Below are 18,365 nucleotides of genomic sequence, written 5' to 3'. Positions count from 1 at the left end.
CCCTCTCCCCTCCCAACAGAATCAGAATGGCCTCAAATCTGCGTTCCTGAACTCATCATTCCCTCTTGTGCAAGCTCACAACATTCCTTAGAAGATGATTCTGAGGCTCACATTAAATCCTTTGGGACAGGTTGGAAAACCCTGCTTCAGAGAAATATGTTGTATTCTCTCTGCCTGTTTCTGCTATATATTCTCTGCTTGCCCAGAGAAGCTGTGGCTGCCCCATCCCTGCAAGTGTCCAAGGCCAGGTTGGACGGGGCTTGGAGCAAACTGGGACAGTGGAAGGTGTCCCAGCCCAGGGCAGGGGGTGGAACGAGATGGGCTTTAAGGTCCCTTCCAAGCCAAACCACTCTGTGTGTTCCTGATTCTTTATCCAATGAGGTTCTTGGTACCTTCTTCCCCACTCACACTCCTGTGTGAGCAGACGGTGCTGGTGGACTCTCAGCACTCCATGGGGCAGCTGAACAGAGCAACAAATGTGGAGCAAAACATTGCAGCCTGCAGCTGGGCTCTTTATGGGAATACTTATGGACTCTCCTTGCCTGCCAGACTTCCTTCCCGCGGGAAGCTGCCTGGCAAACCCGGGGCGAGAGCACCCTCTGGGGACCGGCAGAAATGTAACAGTGAGACTCCATTTCTCAAATCCCTTCTTTTCACATGGACTTTGCACTTTTGAGTGTTTCGTGATGGTCGTGGGTGCCTGCTTGCCTGCCCAGAAAGAGGAGCCTGATGGAGAGGGCTGGAAGCCACAGAGTGTTTCTGTTACTACAGGACAAGTTGAGCCTCCCTGGAGAGAGCAGGAGAGACCTGAGGACACACAGGGCCCTGGAGCTTGTAGGAAAAGTGAGATATCACTTCAGTGACTCACAGAGTGGTTTGGGTTGGAAGGGACATTAAAGATCCTCTCCTTCCACCCCCTGCCATGGGCTGGGACACCTTCACTATCCCAGGTTACTCCAAGCCCTGTCCAACCTGGCCTTGGACACTTCCAGGGATGGGGTAGCCACAGCTTCTCTGCCCAACCTGTGCCAGGGCCTCACCACCCTCACAGGGAACAATTCCTTCCCAATATCCCATCTAACCCTGCCCTCTGGCATTTTGAAGCCATTCCCCCTTGTCCTGTCCCTCCGTCCCTTGTTCCAAGTCCCTCTCCAGCTCTCCTGGAGCCCCTTTAGGCACTGGAAGGGGCTCGAAGGTTTCCCCAGAGCCTTCTCTTCTCCAGGTGAACCCCCCCAGCTCTCCCAGCCTGGCTCCAGAGCAGAGGGGCTCTGCTGCTCGGGACATCTCCATGGCCCCCTCTGGACTTGCTTCAGCAGCTCCACATCTTTCCTGTGCTGAGGACCCCAGAGCTGGAGGCAGCTCTGCAGGTGAGGTCTCACAAGGGCAGAGGGGGACAGCCACCCCCACTTCACCAAAGTCACACTGGTTAAAGATAACAAGGGGACATTGCACAAAAAATGGGTTTTTTTGCATCTCACTAAGGAGAGTTGCCACGAGGATGGAATATCCAATGGAATGATCCTTCCTGCCGTGGATGGGAAGTGTTGTGCTGGGAACCCAGCACAGGTGGGTGCTGCTGCCTGGGGTGCATGGTGGGTACCCAACCCCTGGTCCTGGCGTGAGGGGGCATTAGCAGAGGGGGTCCCTTTAATCACACGTCTCCCCATCTATCTCAAGGCAAGAGAGTTACCCCCAGAAAAACCCCCAAAAGTTTCCTAAATGCAACAAGAAATTGCCAAGTTTGAGAGCTGAGGAACATTTTATTTAGGTTATTATTTCCTACACGGGGTTTGGTCTCCATTCCAAGCTGGCAGCTGCCTACTCCTGCCTGTCACACACCTCATGAATCACTGCAGAGGGGCCTGAGCAGGAGGTGGTAGGAGGCAGGAAGAAATCCCATGTTGCAAGGCAGACATGCAAACCCAGTAAAACCACAGTGTAAAAAATCCCACACAAGCACAACAAGGTAAGAAAGGATTTGTTTGCGCTGATTTTTATTTGCTAGCTCGTGTCTCTGTACTGATGAGGAGACAGCCCTCATCTCCCTGAGCCAAAGGCAATCCAGAACTCACGTGCCCCTGGAGGCATCTTTAGCACATCAGTGCCACAGAGGCTGAAAGCTGGAATGGCTGGCATCTGCTGGAGGGTTCTGCCCTCAGAGAAGGTATCATAGAATCATTAGGGTTGGAAAAGCCCTCTAAGATCATCAAGTCCAACCATTCCCACCACTAACCCATGTCCCCAAGTACCACATTCACATATCTGTTAAACCCCTCCAGGGATGGGGACTCCACCACTGCCCTGGGCAGCTGTGCCAGCGCTTAACCACTCTTTCAGTGAAGAAATTTTTCCTAACATGCAACCTGAACCTCCCCTTGATCCTTTCAGGAAAAATGTAAAGCCATGATTGTTGTGGGAATTGCTGCTTTCTGATGGATCTGTTGTGTCCACAGGCTTGACCCTGGCAGAGCCAGCAGGTCCTGCTGGAAGGCTTCTGCCTGACCTGAGCTGTACTGCTGAGCTCTGACATAAACTCGTGCAAATCCTGTTCTGTTCCCTCACCTGCTGACTCTTTGTGCCAGAGCTCCCTGAGCCCTTCCTGTGCTCCCTGGCTTTGCTCTTCCCTGCTACTTCAGACCTAAGTTCCTCGTTCTCAAACAAGACCTCTCACACATGGTCCTAAAATCCCTAAAGACATAAAAGACCTCACAAATACCCCGTTTCCTGGGACCTGTAGGGCACACATGACCTGTGCTAAGCCTGCAGACTTTCTTTGCTAAAGGTGACTATGTTAAGCCTCAGCCTCTGTTGTTCTGCAGCTCTTGGAAAGAGCAGGGAGCATTTTGGGGGTGCTGTTAGGCACAGGAAGGAGGGGTCATGCAGAGGTTTTTCAGGACAGGGTGCTTCCCTTACTCATCCTTGGCTTGGGGGCTCTCAGATCACATCCTCCTGCCAGGGGAACCTTGGGACACCAATGGACTCATCCTGCTGCCCCTCTGTGCAGGGGTCACATCCAGAGGGATGGACCACAGGAGCCAGGATGTTCTTCCCACACATGAATTTTATGGCACTTTGAAATCTTGTTTTCAGATTCAAAGAGGCAAAGGCAGGATGGTGCCTCCCCTCTGTGCTGTCTGCAGCCCCTGTGGCAGCTGGGGACAGGAGCAGGCAGAGACCTTGTGCAAGGTGCTCCTGCTCTGAACTCTGAGACAGAAACACCTCGGGGTTGTCAGCAGGGAGAGCCCCTTCCCTACAGCTGTTTGTGGCCAGAAGACCCCTGGGGTTGGTGTCTCGCTTCCCTGGGAGCATCTGAGTAGTTCCCTCTTCCCTGTGGAACATATTTTATGCTCCCCTGTGAGCCCAAAGGACATTGTGGGACAGCAGGTGTGATATAACCACATCAACTACCTGCAATATCCTGAATTCCTCCTAAATCCTGTGACTATTGACTGGGACAGCAGTGAAAAGGAACACAGATATGCAGAAGCACTGGACCAGTGTGTAAACGTGCCATTGAGATGGAAATTGCTCCCAAAAAGAGGGATGTGATGGTTAGCAAATGTGCAGCAAGGAGCAGAACCCTTTGGGGGACTCCTGGCTGCAGGGAGCAGCAGCTGTGCTGTGCAGTGAGGCAGCTGCTGCCCGTGGCTGTGGGCAAGCTGGGAGCAGGAGCCACTCTGAGGAGGACAGCGGGATCAGGGGTGAGAGACAGGCTGCTCATCACCTTCCACCTTCCAAACTGGGACTGTATTGCCACTGGTTACAAAGCCAAGAGCACCTTGGTAGCTCTGTGCTGTCACTGTGATGATTTAACACTTGATCTCCCCTGATGGGGAAGCTGAGTCCCTGGTCTGCCACACAGGCTCTGTGTCCATGACAATTCAGCCCAGGGAATGGGTGGGATCATCAAGAGCCACCTCACAGATCTCATCACCACTGTGTGTGCTGCAGGAACTGCAAATCCTTGGAGAACACGGGCTGGAGGAGCTGAGAGTGCAGACACAGCCCCCATGGACAGCCTGGAGCAGAGGCAGGTCTGAACACAGCTTTAGAAAGGCAATGTCAGCACCAGATTGGGTGTGACAAGAGCAGCTCAGGAGGGATTTTACTGGAGTTAAATTAAAAATGTTACCCAAGTTCTCTGATTCTACCCCCTTTTCTCCCTTATTCATATCCATGTATAAGAGCTGTGCTGAGCTTTGATCCTCAACACCTGCACATCACCATGTTCCCCCTGCACCTGGCCAGGTTTGTGGTGTCACCCCTTGGCACAGCAAGCACAAGGTCACTGCAGGGACACAGGGATGAAACACAAGGACGTCTGAATTCGCCAGCATTAGTGATAAAACCCAGCTCTCCAGACAAATCCTTTGTATTCCAAAGGACTGGATGGCAAAAATAAGATGATGCAAGATGTCCTCCCATCATCCTGGGGCCGTCCTCCAAAGAGGCACTTCTAACACCCTTTTACTTTCAAGCCAGTGAGTTTTCATATGCACTCAGGGCGTGTGCAGCCCCACAGCGACACGGGTGCCAGGACTCATCAGCTCAGCAGAACAGCATTTCCTTGCAGAGCTACAACACTGCACTACAGCAGCCTCTTTCCTCTGCCCACAGGTTGGAGGTATTTTGAGATCAAAGCTACTCCTGTCATGAAATACCTTCCCAGGTGCTGGGCAGCAAAGTGGTTTGTTCTTCCTACCCTGTCCTAACAATTTGGCTACAGCTACAGGCCTGGCAGGGCTCAGCCAGGCTGACTGCAGCAATTACTGCCCTGTCCCACTTCCCACTGCAGGAGCCTGCAGGTCCTCTCCAAGCTGGACTTTGCCTCAGGAGAGATTCAGCAGGGTGGTGGTCCAGCCTCGTGGCCTGCAGTGGCAAGAGCTTATGGGTGGCCTGGGAGAGGCTCTGGCTCCTGAAGCAATTCCTCAGCAGGGATATGGACACTGTGCCAGGAGGAGGCACCATGCCCCTCTGCTGGGGTCACCAAGCAGTTTTCCCCAAAAAGGGAAAACTGACGGAACAGCAGCTTGACATTGTCCCCCCCTTGGCCACCACTGAGTGCTGCAGGGAGAGCTGTGTGACTGGGCCCTTGGAGGGGCCTCTCAATTCCCCACTCATGGAAGCACAGTGCACATGGAGGAGCTTCCCTGCCCACTCCCCAGACTCTAAAAAATGCTGCTTTTAGGCCAGAGCAATTTCTTACCACGTAGGGGACAGCAAGGAGAGGGGAGAGGACCCCTTTCCAAAGGGACCCTTGGGTGCCAAGGGAAAGGTGTTCTGGTCAGATGTGAAGGCCACCTCCAGGCTCAGAGGTGCCCTTAGCTCCCTACTTCTTGCCCACATAGCTACAAAGGGGAGGGTCAGTGAAGCAGGGGATGTTTGGGGACATTCACTGGAAGCCTGTGGTTTTCCCAACTCTGTGAACTCCTCAGGTGCTGCTCTGTCCACCCCACCAGGATCCTGCCCACCTGGCAGGGACACAGTGTTCCACTGGAGGTGATTGACTGGAATCAGTCAGGAAAAACAGCGACAGGAAGTTTATCACAGACTCCTTGGAATATATCATAGCACTGTCAGGCTTCTAATAGGATAAGTACCATAAGCTGTGCTGCACAGAGGAGCAGTAATGGGATATGGCTTTATGCAGGAGATGGTTTGATGTATCTGGGCCACTGCTAACTAAATCCTCCCTGAAGTCTTCTCTCTACAGCTCTTCCAGCTCCAGGATTAATCAGCTCTCTCCTTTTTATCTGAAAGACAAGAGGCCATTGGCTGCCTGCAGCTCTGAATGCAAAGCCCTGTGGGTGCAAAGCATCAGTGGGGACAGTGGGGTGGCAGCCTTGGCCACCCATCCAGGGCTGTGTCCTGTTCCCAGGTCCTGTGTTATTTCTGGAGGCTCCTGCCAGCAGGATGCCCAGGGAGCCAATGCTGAGCCTGGGACTGTGTGGTCCAGCAGGCACTGGGATGAGGGCAATCCCTGATTTTGGATCCTGGGGTGTAGGGGAGAGGCACATCATGACCCACATGGCCAAAGTCACATTTAGGATCATAACTGACCTTGGGGCACTTGACTTCTGCTGGTCCTTGAATCACTGGTTGCCACCAGCCTGGAGGAGCAGGATGGGATAACCTGGAGGTCTGGATTGCAGGGGAGGGATGGGGAATCTGACTGAGGAACATCATTGCTTTGGGTGTAGGAACACAAGAAGAAACAGTTTTCAAGTGCAGATCCCAAGAACAGCAAGATGCTGTGCCCAGGGATCCTGTGTCACCACAGGTCCATCGTGGCAGGGGGTCCATGACCTGGAGAAGGGCTTTGCAAACCAGAGGGTCAAACACCTCTGAGTGTGTTTGGAAGCTGCTGGGAACATCCTCAATGCAGCATCTCCCCAGGTGCCCTCAGGCCAGGAAGCTGGGGCACGAGCCCCATCTCTGCACTGCCTGGCCATGAGCCAGCCCATGGCCAGCCCCACGTGTCACCTCTCCCACCACTCACCAGCTCCTCCAGGTCACAGCTCCTCAGTCTCACTCTCACACACTGTAAATCTGCTTTTGTCTCTGCAGAGGGAAAATCTGAGACCATCCCCAGGGATGTGGCTTCATCGCCTCCCTGCATTCAACTCCTTTTCTCAGATAAATCCCCTCAGTTCCACCAGGGTTTAACAGCAGTGGAAGGTTGTTTCAAGTGAGTCCAAAAGCTTCTGTTTCCTCTCTGGACATCTCTCAACTTTAAAACAGCCCTTTTAAGTGCCAGTGCTTCTTAACCAGCCTTCAGCCAGAGCCAGGCATCAAAGGGAGGACTGGCTGGCCAGGAGAGCAGCTGTCTTCTGGCCCATAGTTTGCAAAAGAATCACGAGATAACAAATTAATTCCCCAACTTATGCAAATATTTCATGCTGAAAAGGTTTTTCTACCCTCAGCATCCAGAGGAAGGTCTCGTGTGCGTGTGTTTGTACATGGATTTATCTCCCTGTTCACACTGAGATGGCATCTGGCAGCTGGGATGTAAAGGCACAGGTCATCTTTATTCACAAAGAATCATTTGAAAAGAAGCTCTTAGGGTTGCAAACGTTTGAAGAACAACAAAGTGTTTCCTCCTTAAGTAGGAGAGTGACCAAGAAATAACTGACAGCTTCAGTTCAGCTTTATACAACCGTAAACATTTGCAAAGTTTAAAGAGTAAAAATCACAAAGCATCTACTAAGACACAGAATTTCAAGAGGGGAATTTTTAAGACTTGCTTATGTGATTTTAAAGAGAAAAGGGATGAAGAGGCTTCATTCCCCAAAGGAGTTTATGGCTCTGCAATATGACTACAACCACCAATTTTTGGAGTGCTGAGCAGAGCATTGTGACAGCACTTCCCACTACTGAGCTCTGTTTCTACTCTAAAAATAATCCCATGAAGTTTGCTTTCTTGCTTTGAAGGTCAGACCTTTCCCTAGCTGGTTTCTCACCCCGGGGATATTCACATTTGAGAAGATGCTCTTTTTGGTTGGCTCCCTCTGGGCCCAGCTGTCTCCAGATTTAGAAGCTCTGTTTGCAGTGTATCTGTGACCCGAAGCCCCTCTGCAGGTGCTCTGTGCAGCACCACATCCCTGACACCAGCACTGATGACCGACTTCCAAGGAGAACAATAAAGGCAAGAAGAATTTTGAAGCTGCAGGACAGGCACCTGGAAGCTGAGGCACATCAGCTTGTGCCCAAGGGGGTGGCACTGCCCAACGTGTTTGTCACTTATCCCTCATGAAGAGAGAACTGGGATGGGTTCAACGATGGATTTCCATAATGGGTTGGACATTTTGCTTAGCAAACAGATCCTTTGCCATCATCCCAAGAGTGAAAGTCACTCCAGGTGGCTCCTGCTCTGTAACAGCAGAGCCAAGTTTCCAGTAATGTAGAATTAGATGCCAGATTGTTGCTGGTTCTCTCCAGTGACCTCTGTGAAGGGCTGAGCATCATGGATGGCTCCAAGCACCCCTCCAGGATTGTGCACCTTGCTCAGCTCTGCTGTTCCTCTTGCCCCTCTAAGAATGTCACCTCCCACAGACCAAAGGAATGTGGGATGGGAGATGGAGAGAGGGCACAGCCCCTGGGCCAGGCTGGGAAGGGGATGGAGAGCCCCGGGCAGAGCAGGGGTGACTTGGGAATGCTGGTGAAGGCGAGGGAGGATGGGGACTGAGGGGAAGGACAACAGCTGAGGGCTGTAAGTGGGGAGCAGGGGGACGATGGTTTCCATCGTGCACTCCCTGCTGGAATGCTTAAGGCACCAGCCACGGCTGGGAAGAGGCAGACAATGGTGAGGCTCCATGATGGTGGGCTCCATCCTCACAAGGACACTTTTATCTGGCTGTGATTAAAGCTTTCACACCTGGAGGAGCTGAAGCTGCATAGAGCTGTGGTGATAACTCCCTGACAGCGACACCGACCCACAGCTGGGGCTCCTGTCATCAATACACACCCAGGAATACCTCCCTGCTGAGCACAGACTGTCCTCACGGCTCACCACCCCTGCTTCGGGATCACCCAGGACAGCACAGACCACCAGTCCCTGCAGCCGTAGCCTTCCCCTCGCCAGCAGAGCCAAACACGCAGCCCAGGACTTTGTCTTCAGGAAGCCTCTGGTGCCCTCAGAGGAGCTGCACTCCCTGTCCAAATGCAGGACTGCCATCTCCTGGGCACGGGGAGACTCGGTGTGCGACAGCCTCGGGAAATCATGCCGGAGTTAACTCGGAGGCTGAGAAGCCTCTGTGACGGCAGTACCGCCCCTGAACAGAAACCCAGCCCTCGGGTCCCTCAGCAGCAGGGTCAATGAGCGGCTCTCTGATCGGTGTGTGTTCAGCCTCTGTCAGAGCTGTACCCATTTCCCAGCCTGAAAAAACACCCGAGGGACACCAGACCTTCACCACACAGCCCTGCACCGACGCCGGAGGGCTGCTGTGCCCCACAGCCCGATGATTTGCCGCGGAGCAGCAGGCATGTGGCTCCTCACTGGATGGAGGGGACACGGGCAGCTCACCCTCCCATTCCTCCCTGTGGTCCCGCCTCCCTCGGCTCCCTGCCCTGCCTCCAGCTCCCCTGGATCTGCTCCCTGCTCAAGGATGACCCCAGTGCTCGCTGCCCCTTTCCCCTCATGCTGCCACTCCCCCTCCCGTGTCTCCACAGTGTCTGAGCCCACAGAGGGGCCGCGTTCACTCAACGCTGCCTTTCAGCCAAGTCTCCTCCCCAAATTATACTGCTCCCCAGGTCTGTACCTGCCCCCCAAATCCCTCCTCATTACACTCCACTTTTCCCTCTCCTCCCCACCCTGCCCTGCAGCCCAGAGAGGTAGGAATATACCACAGGGAATTTCATCTCAGGCACTCCAAGTTCTGACAAAATGACACAGAATGAGGCCAAGCTCTAGGGAAAGCACCATGAGAACCTGTTTCACTGGCCTGTGCTTTAAAACACCTCCTACAGCACCCTACAGGAGCAATGGAAATCCAGTAAATGGAACAGGAATTCTTACACTCACCAGTGGATTTATGGCATTAAATATCCGTTCTGGTAGTAAAGAGAATCGTAGAATCCCAGAATTGTTTGAGGTGAAAGGGACCTCAAAGCTCATCTGGCTCCACCCCCACCATGGGCAGGGACATCTTCCCCTATCCCAGGTTGCTCCAACCTGGCCTTGGATATTTCCAGGAATGGGGCAGCCACAGCTTCTCTGGGCAACCTGTTCCACTGCAGAATGGCAATAAGATAACACAAGTGAACGCTTATGTTACAGTGTCACCACTCCTGCCTGTTAAACCCTTCACAGTGCTGTGGAAAATGCAGTGGATTTCTGTTACCCGCAAACACTGCTCAGTGCTCTGTTATGTAACTGGTGTGTTCCAGGGATACTCACAGCACAAATCTCTTCCCAAGATTACACAACACCTCAAACCAGTGTGTGTGCCCGGGGAAGTTAAGTGCTTTTATTACTCCACCAGCAGAAACAATGGGATCCTCCTTCTGGTAAAGCAACCCGGTAAACACATGATAATCATCTGGTAATTACATGATAAAAATCTTGCAATTACATTTACAATCTGGAGAATATTGTATGGGATCCAGTTACTCTCCTGTCTGCTAAGGAAAGGAATGACACCGTTAGTTCTGTCGCTCCAGAGCAGAACTGGTCCCAGTTTGTACATCCCCTCCTGCCAAACCCCCCCGGGGCAAACAGCCCCTGGTGCAAGGGGTTAACATGAGTGTCCCTGTGGCTGCCAGGGAGCAGGGTCAGATGGGATATTGGGAAGGAATCCTTCCCTGTGAGGGTGGGGAGGCCCTGGCACAGTTTGCCCAGAGAAGCTGTGGCTGCCCCATCCCTGGAAGTGTCCAAGGCCAGGTTGGACGGGGTTTGGAGCAACCTGGGATATTGAAAGGTGTCCCTTCCAGGAGGTGGAACTGAATGGGCTTTAAGGTCCCTTCCAATAGAAAGCATTCTGGGATTTTATGATTCTAACGTTTGCCAGGGCTGCTGCTTCTCATCCTGCAGCAGCCACAGCAGGGCTGTACAAGGCAGACCCGGTCCTCAGTGCCACCAACAGCACAGACCCAGGATCGCTGAAATGTACTTGTGCACTCAACACAAACCTGCCTTCCCGCCCCTGGGAAAGGCGTTTAGGGTCACAGCTCCCGCTGCGGCTGCTGCCCCTCCGATCCCTGGGGAACGCTCATGCCACAAAAACTCCACAGGCACAACCCAAAAAGCACAAACCCCCCCACTAATCTCGAATTTGTGTCTTCCCTCCTTTCCCAGGAGCGGCACCCGCGGGGTGCCCGGGCCTCCCGCCCCGCTGCCCACAGAGCCCCGAGGCCGCGGCTCCTTCCTCCTCCTCCTCCTCCTCCTCCTTCCCCGCCTCGGGGCCCGGCCTGCCAGAGCCGCCGCTCCCCTGTCCCGTGCAGCGGCGGGACCCGGCGGGGACATGGAGGGGACACAGAGGGGCCGCTCCGAGCCTGGGACTCCCTGAGGGGGCGGTGGCGGCGGCCGCCTCACAAACCCCCACAGTCCCACAATGCCCCGCGCCGCCCGCGGAGGACAAAGCCCGGCGCGCGGCCCCGCCGCGGTACCCGGATGGGCGCGAGGCTGCGGGGGGGAGGTGGCCAGGGCGCGCTCTGATTGGCCACCCCGGCGCGGGCGGGGGCCAGGGCGCGCTCCGATTGGCCGTCGCGCCGCGGAGGAGGCGGGCTGATAACGGGGGGTGGAGGGGTGGGCTCCCACAAAATGGAGGCGCCGCCGCTTACATAACGCGACCTCTCACCCCGGCGCGCGGGGCGGGGCGGGGCCGGGCGGCGCGACGGACGGGCGGCGCTGCCAATCGGCGTCCGGCGGCGCGGCGGGGCGGCCAATGGCCGGGCGCGGCCGCGACGCGGGGGGCGGGCGCGCGCGGGGCGGGGCGGCAGGGCGCGGGGCGCGCGCGCGGGGCCGGTCCCGCCGCCCGCCGTGAGGGGGAGCGGAATCTCCCGCCATTTTTCAACCGTCCCGCCCGGGCACCCCCCCCCTCCCCACACACCCCCCCCACCCGGCCGGGCCCCCGCCATGGCGCCGCTGCTCGGCCGCAAGCCCTTCCCGCTGGCCAAGCCGCTGCCGCCGGGGGAGCCCGGCGAGCGGTTCGTCATCCCCCACACGCAGGAGGCCTTCCGCACCCGCGAGTATCCGCACGCACCGGGGGCGCCGGGGAAGGGAGGGGGGGGGCCGGCGCGGGTTCCGGGGCGGCGGGGCCGAACAAAGCGGCGGCGGGGCCGGGCGGGAGCGGGGCCGTGAGGGGAGCGCGGCGGGGCCGTTGTTCCCTGGGCAGTCCCGGGGCCGGTTCCCGGCGGGCGGGAGGAGCGGGACTAACGGGGCCCGGGGCGCTCTGAGCGGGCCGTGAGCGCAGATACCGCACTCTTGGACGGGGTGCGGGCATTGGGGGCCCGCGGGCGCGGGGGGGCACTTGCACCGGAGCCTTACACGGACTTTAGTTTATAGACTCAAACAACGGCGGGAGCTCTCTCTGTGCACAGCCCAGGCTTTCGTTCTCAGCGTGGTTATCCCCCCCTGGGCTGTCTTTGCTTGAAAAACGCGTATTTATTTTTTTTTTTTTCCCTGCGCGTGGCAGCCCTTGAGCGCAGGAAGTGGCCGCGGGCCAGGCAGGTGACTGTCACAGCGGCCTGTCCGGGTCCCGGCAGGGCTGCAGGGGCAGGAGCTCGGCGCTGTGACCTGCAGGCAGCGCTCCGGGAGGCTGGGCTGGTGTTGGTGTTACGAAGATCAAGATCTGAGGAATTCGTGACTGAAGTGAGAGGGATTGCGTGAATATAGGAACACAGTTTGGAGGTCTTGGCAGTGCGGGAAGTGAAGGGGCTCCAGAACTTCCACAGCCCCGGTGTTGGAGAGTGTCTTCTTTCTGCAGTGAGTAGAACAGGCAGAGAGAGCCCCTAGGAAGGATTAGATGGCTTTTGAAGAGGAAAATGCATCCCTGAGTGCAGATAGGCATTGCTAGTGCGTTCAGCCCAATAAAACGAGGTTGGGTGGAGTGTTGGGGACTTGCTTTTCAACTGTGTTTCAGATTAAAGCGTTCAGTGTGTGACACCAACCTGCTCATGGTGTGTGTGCAAACTGAAAGTAGCTCAGTCATCCACCTGACTAGGCAGTTCCTTCTCCTGCCTTTCGAGGAGTGATAAGTGATCAAAAAGGCAAGCGTTTAAGCCTAATTGCTTCTTCTGCAAAAGGAGATGTATGTGGCTTTAAGCTTTTGTCTGCCTTGTAGGAACAGCACAGGGGAGTTGTGGGGCACCTTCTGAGAACACCAGTCTGTTGGGTGGCTCTTGTGGATCCGTGAGTAGGTGGAGGACATGTTTCTGCAGACACTTGGGTGGTATTAAAATTAAGGAAAAAAGGGATGGTTTCTTGTGCTGAGAGGGGAGGGTGTTAGCTGTGGGATCAGAGGGAAAGAAGAAACCAATGCAAGCACTGAGGTTCTGGAGAGATGCTCTTCTCCTGGAGAAAGTACTTCATGGGATGCTGTGGGAGGCAGCCTAGCACGTTCTAGAAAGTTCATCTTGGCAGGCAGACGTCATGAAGCTAAAAAGAGAAACCAAGCAATGTTGGGTTTCTGTCTTGTCTTGTTGACTGTGGATAATGTATGCTAGGCCAAAAGTGGAACAGAAAATTGCAAATGAACCAGTAAGTTGGAGGGAGATGTTGCCTAAGGAAGACTTGGAGGGTTTTTTTTGGTCACTTCTGTTTATCCTAGATAGTGCAGAGGAGGAATGACTCTGGAGGATGGGAAGGGCCTGCTGAGGGTGTACCAGGAGGTACCTGAGTCTTCACCTGGTGTCATTTATGCCAAGACCTGGCAGAATACGTTCTCCTGGACTTTTTCCACCTTGGAAAGCTTTTGATCAGCTCTTCTCCTAAACGCTGTGCAGGTTCTTGTACTGCACAACTACCAGTGAGGTATTTGAAAGGCACTGAAAGTTCCTATGGCTTTGTTTTGTTGGGATTTAGGTTGGGTTGCACAAAAAATGGAGTTTGGGGTGCAGGGCATGAGGAGAGATGTCTACCCCGTGGGCGGGTGTTCTGGAAGGGTCTGGCACAGCAGGAGGGGGATAAGCTGGTCGGCAGAGCTCAGGTGTTTGTTCGGGTCTGTTTTTCCTTTGTAGCTTTATGTGGCTTCCTTTGACTGCCAAATCCCGTGAAAACCTTTTAAGAGAAACCCTGCTGTGTAGAGCCCTTTGCATCCTGGCAAAGCCTCGGGCTTCTGGTGTCTGCCCAGGAGTGAGCCCTGCTAATCGTGTGGGTGTGGGGACAGGGGTTTCTCTGGGCAGCCAGAGATAGACTTGTCCTTGCAGAGCTCAGTGGGATCTGCTGTGAGACACCTGAGGTGTCAGGACAGTGCTTTGCACGTGAACAGTCCTGTCACCTGTGCAGCTGGTGCTGAGCATTTGCTGCCTCCCAAATACCCAGGTCAACTCTGCTGTGGGCACGTGGGACTGCTGCAGTGTGCCTTTGGTTTGGAAAACTGCTGCCAGCTGGGGAGAGGTGCTGGGCTCAGAGAGCTCAGCCAGCCCAGGCTGTTCCAGCCAAAGCTTCCCCTCAGCCCTCAGTGCGTGGTTCTGGGAAGGTGTGTTGTTTCCACCCCGGATTAAAGCCTGCTGCCTGTCTGTAGTTAATATTTGTGCGTGGTGCCAGCACAGGGAGGGGCTGGGCTGGGTTTGGCAGGTTAAAGGCTGTCACATCCTCCCGGGTGATCCCAAAGAGCCAAACTCTGCCTGGAAGGTGGTAGCCAAGGCGCTGTCGTGTCACACTCTGCAGGTCCAGGAGAACTCTGCCACCCATCCAGGGAGTAGTGTATAAATGTACCCACTTTCCTGGGATTTTTGCCTTCCTGTCTAATACAACTGGAAAGAATTCACATGCTGTAAAACTGTTTTGGAGTTGATACTGATGCTCCCCAAGAAATTACCCAGGAAGAAGTAAACATTTTATCCCCTTAGCAGTTGTCTTGTGCAGTGGTTAGCTTGGTTATTGTAAACATTTTTCTTTAAAAGGGTTTTTAATGAAACTTTGTTTTTATTGTAACTTTGTTGCCTTTCAGCATTAAATGATCTGCAGTGGGGTGCAAACAGATATATCAACTGCTACACAGTGGGTAGTAAGCTTTTCATTTAACATACATGTTATTCATGGCATTTTGCAGTATGTTCACAAGTAGCTGCTGTCCAGGGTATTTTTTATTCCTGTCTTGGGAATTGTCATACCTGCTACTTTGAAATGCCAGGCTGGTCTGGGATATATGAGTCCTGACACAGTGTAGTTAAACCTGTTCAGATTGATGTGTTCAAGGAGGGGAACATTCATGGGGAAAATTCTCTTGGATCTCCCTATTGATGTGGGGAAAAAATGTAACATTCAATTATTTTTCAACTGGAGATCAGCATTTATTTGCTCTCTTGGTGGAAGGAAAGGAATCTCCTCACAGGCCTAGAGAGGAGGAAGTTGATAAATGTAGGAGGGAAGTAGGCCATAATTTTATTTCCCACCTGTATATTAAATATTTGATTGTAGTTAGACTACTGAAGGTTTTTTAAGGCCATGTCCAGAACCCTTAAGTGTGTCTCTCCTTTAGCACTGGGTTTGGTTTTAATGCTGCTCTTTGTGGGAAAGGCACAGGAAGGAATAGTATTATGGTTGCAATTTAGCCATTATTAAAGTGGTTAATTCAATCATTAATTCAATCATTAACCACATAAATCACAAAGAGTGATTTGAGCTGGAAAGGACCTTAAAGCCCATCTCATTCCACCCCTCTCCCATAGGCAGGGACACCTTCTACTATCCCAGGTTGCTCCAAGCCCCATCAGCCTGGCCTTGGACACTGCCAGGGATGGGGCAGCCACAGCTTCTCTGGGTCACCTGTGCCAGTGCCAGATGGCTGTAATTTCAAGGAGGACTCCTGGTTTCTTGTTTGATTTTATTTTTTTATATGTTTTTCCCCTCCTTGCTCAGCATAACTGCAAACATATGTCACAATGCCACTCCTGGGCTGGTCAGTGGGGCTGTGCAGTTCCCTGGGAGCTGTGGTTATTCCTTGCTTCTGTTCCAATGATGGCACTTCCTGCTGCTGCCTGTAGCACCTCTTGTTTCTATGGAAAACTGAGCATCTTTTAAACCCCAAGGAAGGGTAAGAATTGACCAGAGGGCTCAAATCTTAGTGGGGTGGTGACTGGTCAGATTGCTGATCATTTGCAGGAGAGCCCACAAACAGGGTGGGCTGGGGAACCACGGGATTTCTCCTTGATTTTACAACCTGCTTCAGGAAGGGGGAGTACTGTAGCCTCCAGAGGAGGCTGCTCTGTTCCTGGCTAATATTTTTGTGTACCAGCAGTTGTAAGTTACCTGTACATCAGAACCCACAGTGCAGCTGCTGCAGCTTGTGCTTTAAATTGGAGCTGTGAGGAAAACGTCCAAGAAAATTGGCTTGGTTGGAGTTGTAACTTGGCTTCCTAACAGGAACCTTAAAAAAGGAAAAAAATAGGTTGGTTGCACTAAAATATTCTTGACAGACAACACATCTGCGGGGTACACCGAGTGCTTTGCTGTGGCTGGTGGCTCTGCCTGTGCAGGAGTGTGGAACAATCTGCCTGTTCCCACAGGACTCTGGGAATCGGGGCTGGTGTGGCAGCAGGATGAGCTGTGGCTGTTCCCAGTGTGCCTTATGCTCCATGCTGGCCTTGCCACTGGAGAGCTTGTGCAGGGAGGAGCAAAAGGTGCTTTTCTTGCCTCTCTTAGGATTTCTCCACTTAACTTCTCATGGGTGAGCATGGGGCAAATTGGATTTAATCCGTGCTGGTAATGGTGCCTGTCTGTAGTAAGGGTGAAGTAGCTCCTCTCTTTTACCCTGAGTGTTAATTATTGCTCAGGTGGAGCAGGGAGAGTGGCCACAGATGCTCCCAGCAGAGTGGCTAATGCTGTCATTCCTAATGCTCTCTGCTCCCCCGTGGCACCCATTAATCCTGACCGGAATAACGTAACCTTGAGGCAGGTTGGGACACAGGAGTGTCAGTGCCTGAGGGGAGCCAGCAAGAGAGATGGAAGGACTTTGTACAAGAGCATGGAGGGACAGGACAAGGGGGATGGATTCAAACTAAGAAAGAGTAGGTTTATATTAGATTTTGGGCAGAAGTTCTTCCCTGTGAGGGTGGGGAGGCCCTGGCACAGGCGGCCCAGAGAAACTGTGGCTGACCCATCCCTGGGAGTGTCCAAGGCCAGGTTGGACAGGGCTTGGAGCAACCTGGGATAGTAGCAGGTTCCAATCCATGGCAGGAAGGTTGGAACTGGATGATCTTCAAGATCCCTTCCAACCCAAACCATTCCATGATTCCGTGAAGCAGGTGGTGTAGTCGGTGAGAGAGAGCCTCACGTTGTGCAAACACAGGGGGCTGCTCTTTTTGAGAACTAAAGGAAAAGTGGCCTTTTTAGAGATTTCAGTTTCAAAGCTTTTGGGCCTTTTTCCCCCCAAAAGACTGGGGATGCTGGATAGACTGCTAAATTTCTGTCTGGAGTTGGTAACACCACCCTGAGGCATTGGTAGCAGCAGTGCCACAGCAGTTCCTCTCAGGCATTAGCAGCAGTCCATGCTGTGCCTCCTGCACTTGCCTGTGATGTTGTTGATGCTGTTTTCCAAGGAATCAGACTGGAAAAGCTGCCAAGTAAGTTAGCAATACCACAAAGTGTTCAGCCCTGTGTGTTCCCCTTGTGCAGCACAGCTGAGCTGTCAGTGCTGTGGCACCTCCTGTGTGCCAGGGCTGAGCAGGATGGGCGTTTCAGCTGCAGAAAGCACCAGCACCTCAGATTTAACACAGCACCCTCGTGGCAGACACGGGGTCAGGCTGTACTGAGGCTCTCCTCAGCCTTTGTGCACTCCAGCAGCAAGGGTTTCATTGGCTTTGAGTGTTTTGTGCTGCTGTGATTGTGCTCTCCCCTGCACAAATCCTGTTTTCCTGAGCTGCCACTCGCACAGGGAGTACGAAGCGCGTTTGGAGAGATACAGCGAGCGGATCTGGACGTGCAAGAGCACAGGAAGCAGCCAACTGACACACAAAGAGGCTTGGGAGGAGGAGCAGGAAGTTGCTGAGCTGTAAGTACCAGTGGAGACATGGATTTGTGCCTGTCTTTGGGTGTTGGGGCAGAAGAGTGTGCTTGGGAATGCTGTGTAGCTGAGGTGAGCTGAGGAGCTGGAAGTAGATCTGGGGATTTTGGAGCTGAAAGCAAATTAAGTCCAATTTTGATGCCATCACTAATTTACTTAGTAGTTGAGTAATTTACTTATTTTGGTATTACCTGAACCAAAATAGTTCAGCATATGGAACTTGGCATGTTTTAAAACCCTTTGGATAATAGGAGTATTTCAGGGGAAAAAACCCTAAATCTTGAAGGATGTAAAGTAAAAATAAAATAAAAAAGAGCTGTTGAAGTTTCACATCAAACAGGTCCACACCTGTAACTCTTTTTTCCGGATCTGCATTAGAGTTGTTGTACTAAATTGAAAAGAAAAATGTTGTCGTGAGATTTAGGGAATTGCACTGCTTGAAACAACAAAGAGCTGAGGGAAAGCAGCAAGAGTCCTTGCTCTGTGCAGACCCCCAGTGTTCCTCTGGGCTGCTGTGGCCCTGACCTCCCCCTCCAGCCCACAGGAATCCTTGGATGAGATCCAGCCTGGCTACAGAAGTGAATTTGCTGTAAAGGTGCAGGTCCTTGGCTCAACCAACACATATAACACACAATTTGTGTGATTACCAAATTGTAGGAATTTTGCCTGACAAAAGACGTGCTTCTCCATTTTGTAAACTCA

The 18,365-nt window shown here is 53.2% G+C and overlaps 1 protein-coding gene across 1 annotated transcript in view; it reads left to right on the top strand.

Annotated features, from left to right (window-relative positions):
- Positions 1 to 11,462: 11,462 nt before the first annotated feature.
- Positions 11,463 to 18,365, top strand: part of BAZ1B (bromodomain adjacent to zinc finger domain 1B) — a 42,891-nt gene continuing 35,988 nt past the window's right edge. The window contains exons 1-2 of the mRNA XM_051809195.1: positions 11,463 to 11,685; positions 17,535 to 17,651. Coding sequence (XP_051665155.1) covers positions 11,573 to 11,685; positions 17,535 to 17,651 — 230 coding nt within the window. The 5' untranslated portion in view covers positions 11,463 to 11,572. The remainder of the gene's footprint in view (positions 11,686 to 17,534; positions 17,652 to 18,365) is intronic.

Source organism: Manacus candei, unplaced genomic scaffold (genome assembly GCF_025592945.1).
Source record: "Manacus candei isolate 608988 ecotype Guabito, Panama unplaced genomic scaffold, ASM2559294v1 h1tg000076l, whole genome shotgun sequence".
NCBI classification, from domain to species: domain Eukaryota; kingdom Metazoa; phylum Chordata; class Aves; order Passeriformes; family Pipridae; genus Manacus; species Manacus candei.
The sequence above is the reverse complement of the archived record's forward strand: the minus strand, read 5'-3'. Positions and strand labels throughout refer to the sequence as shown.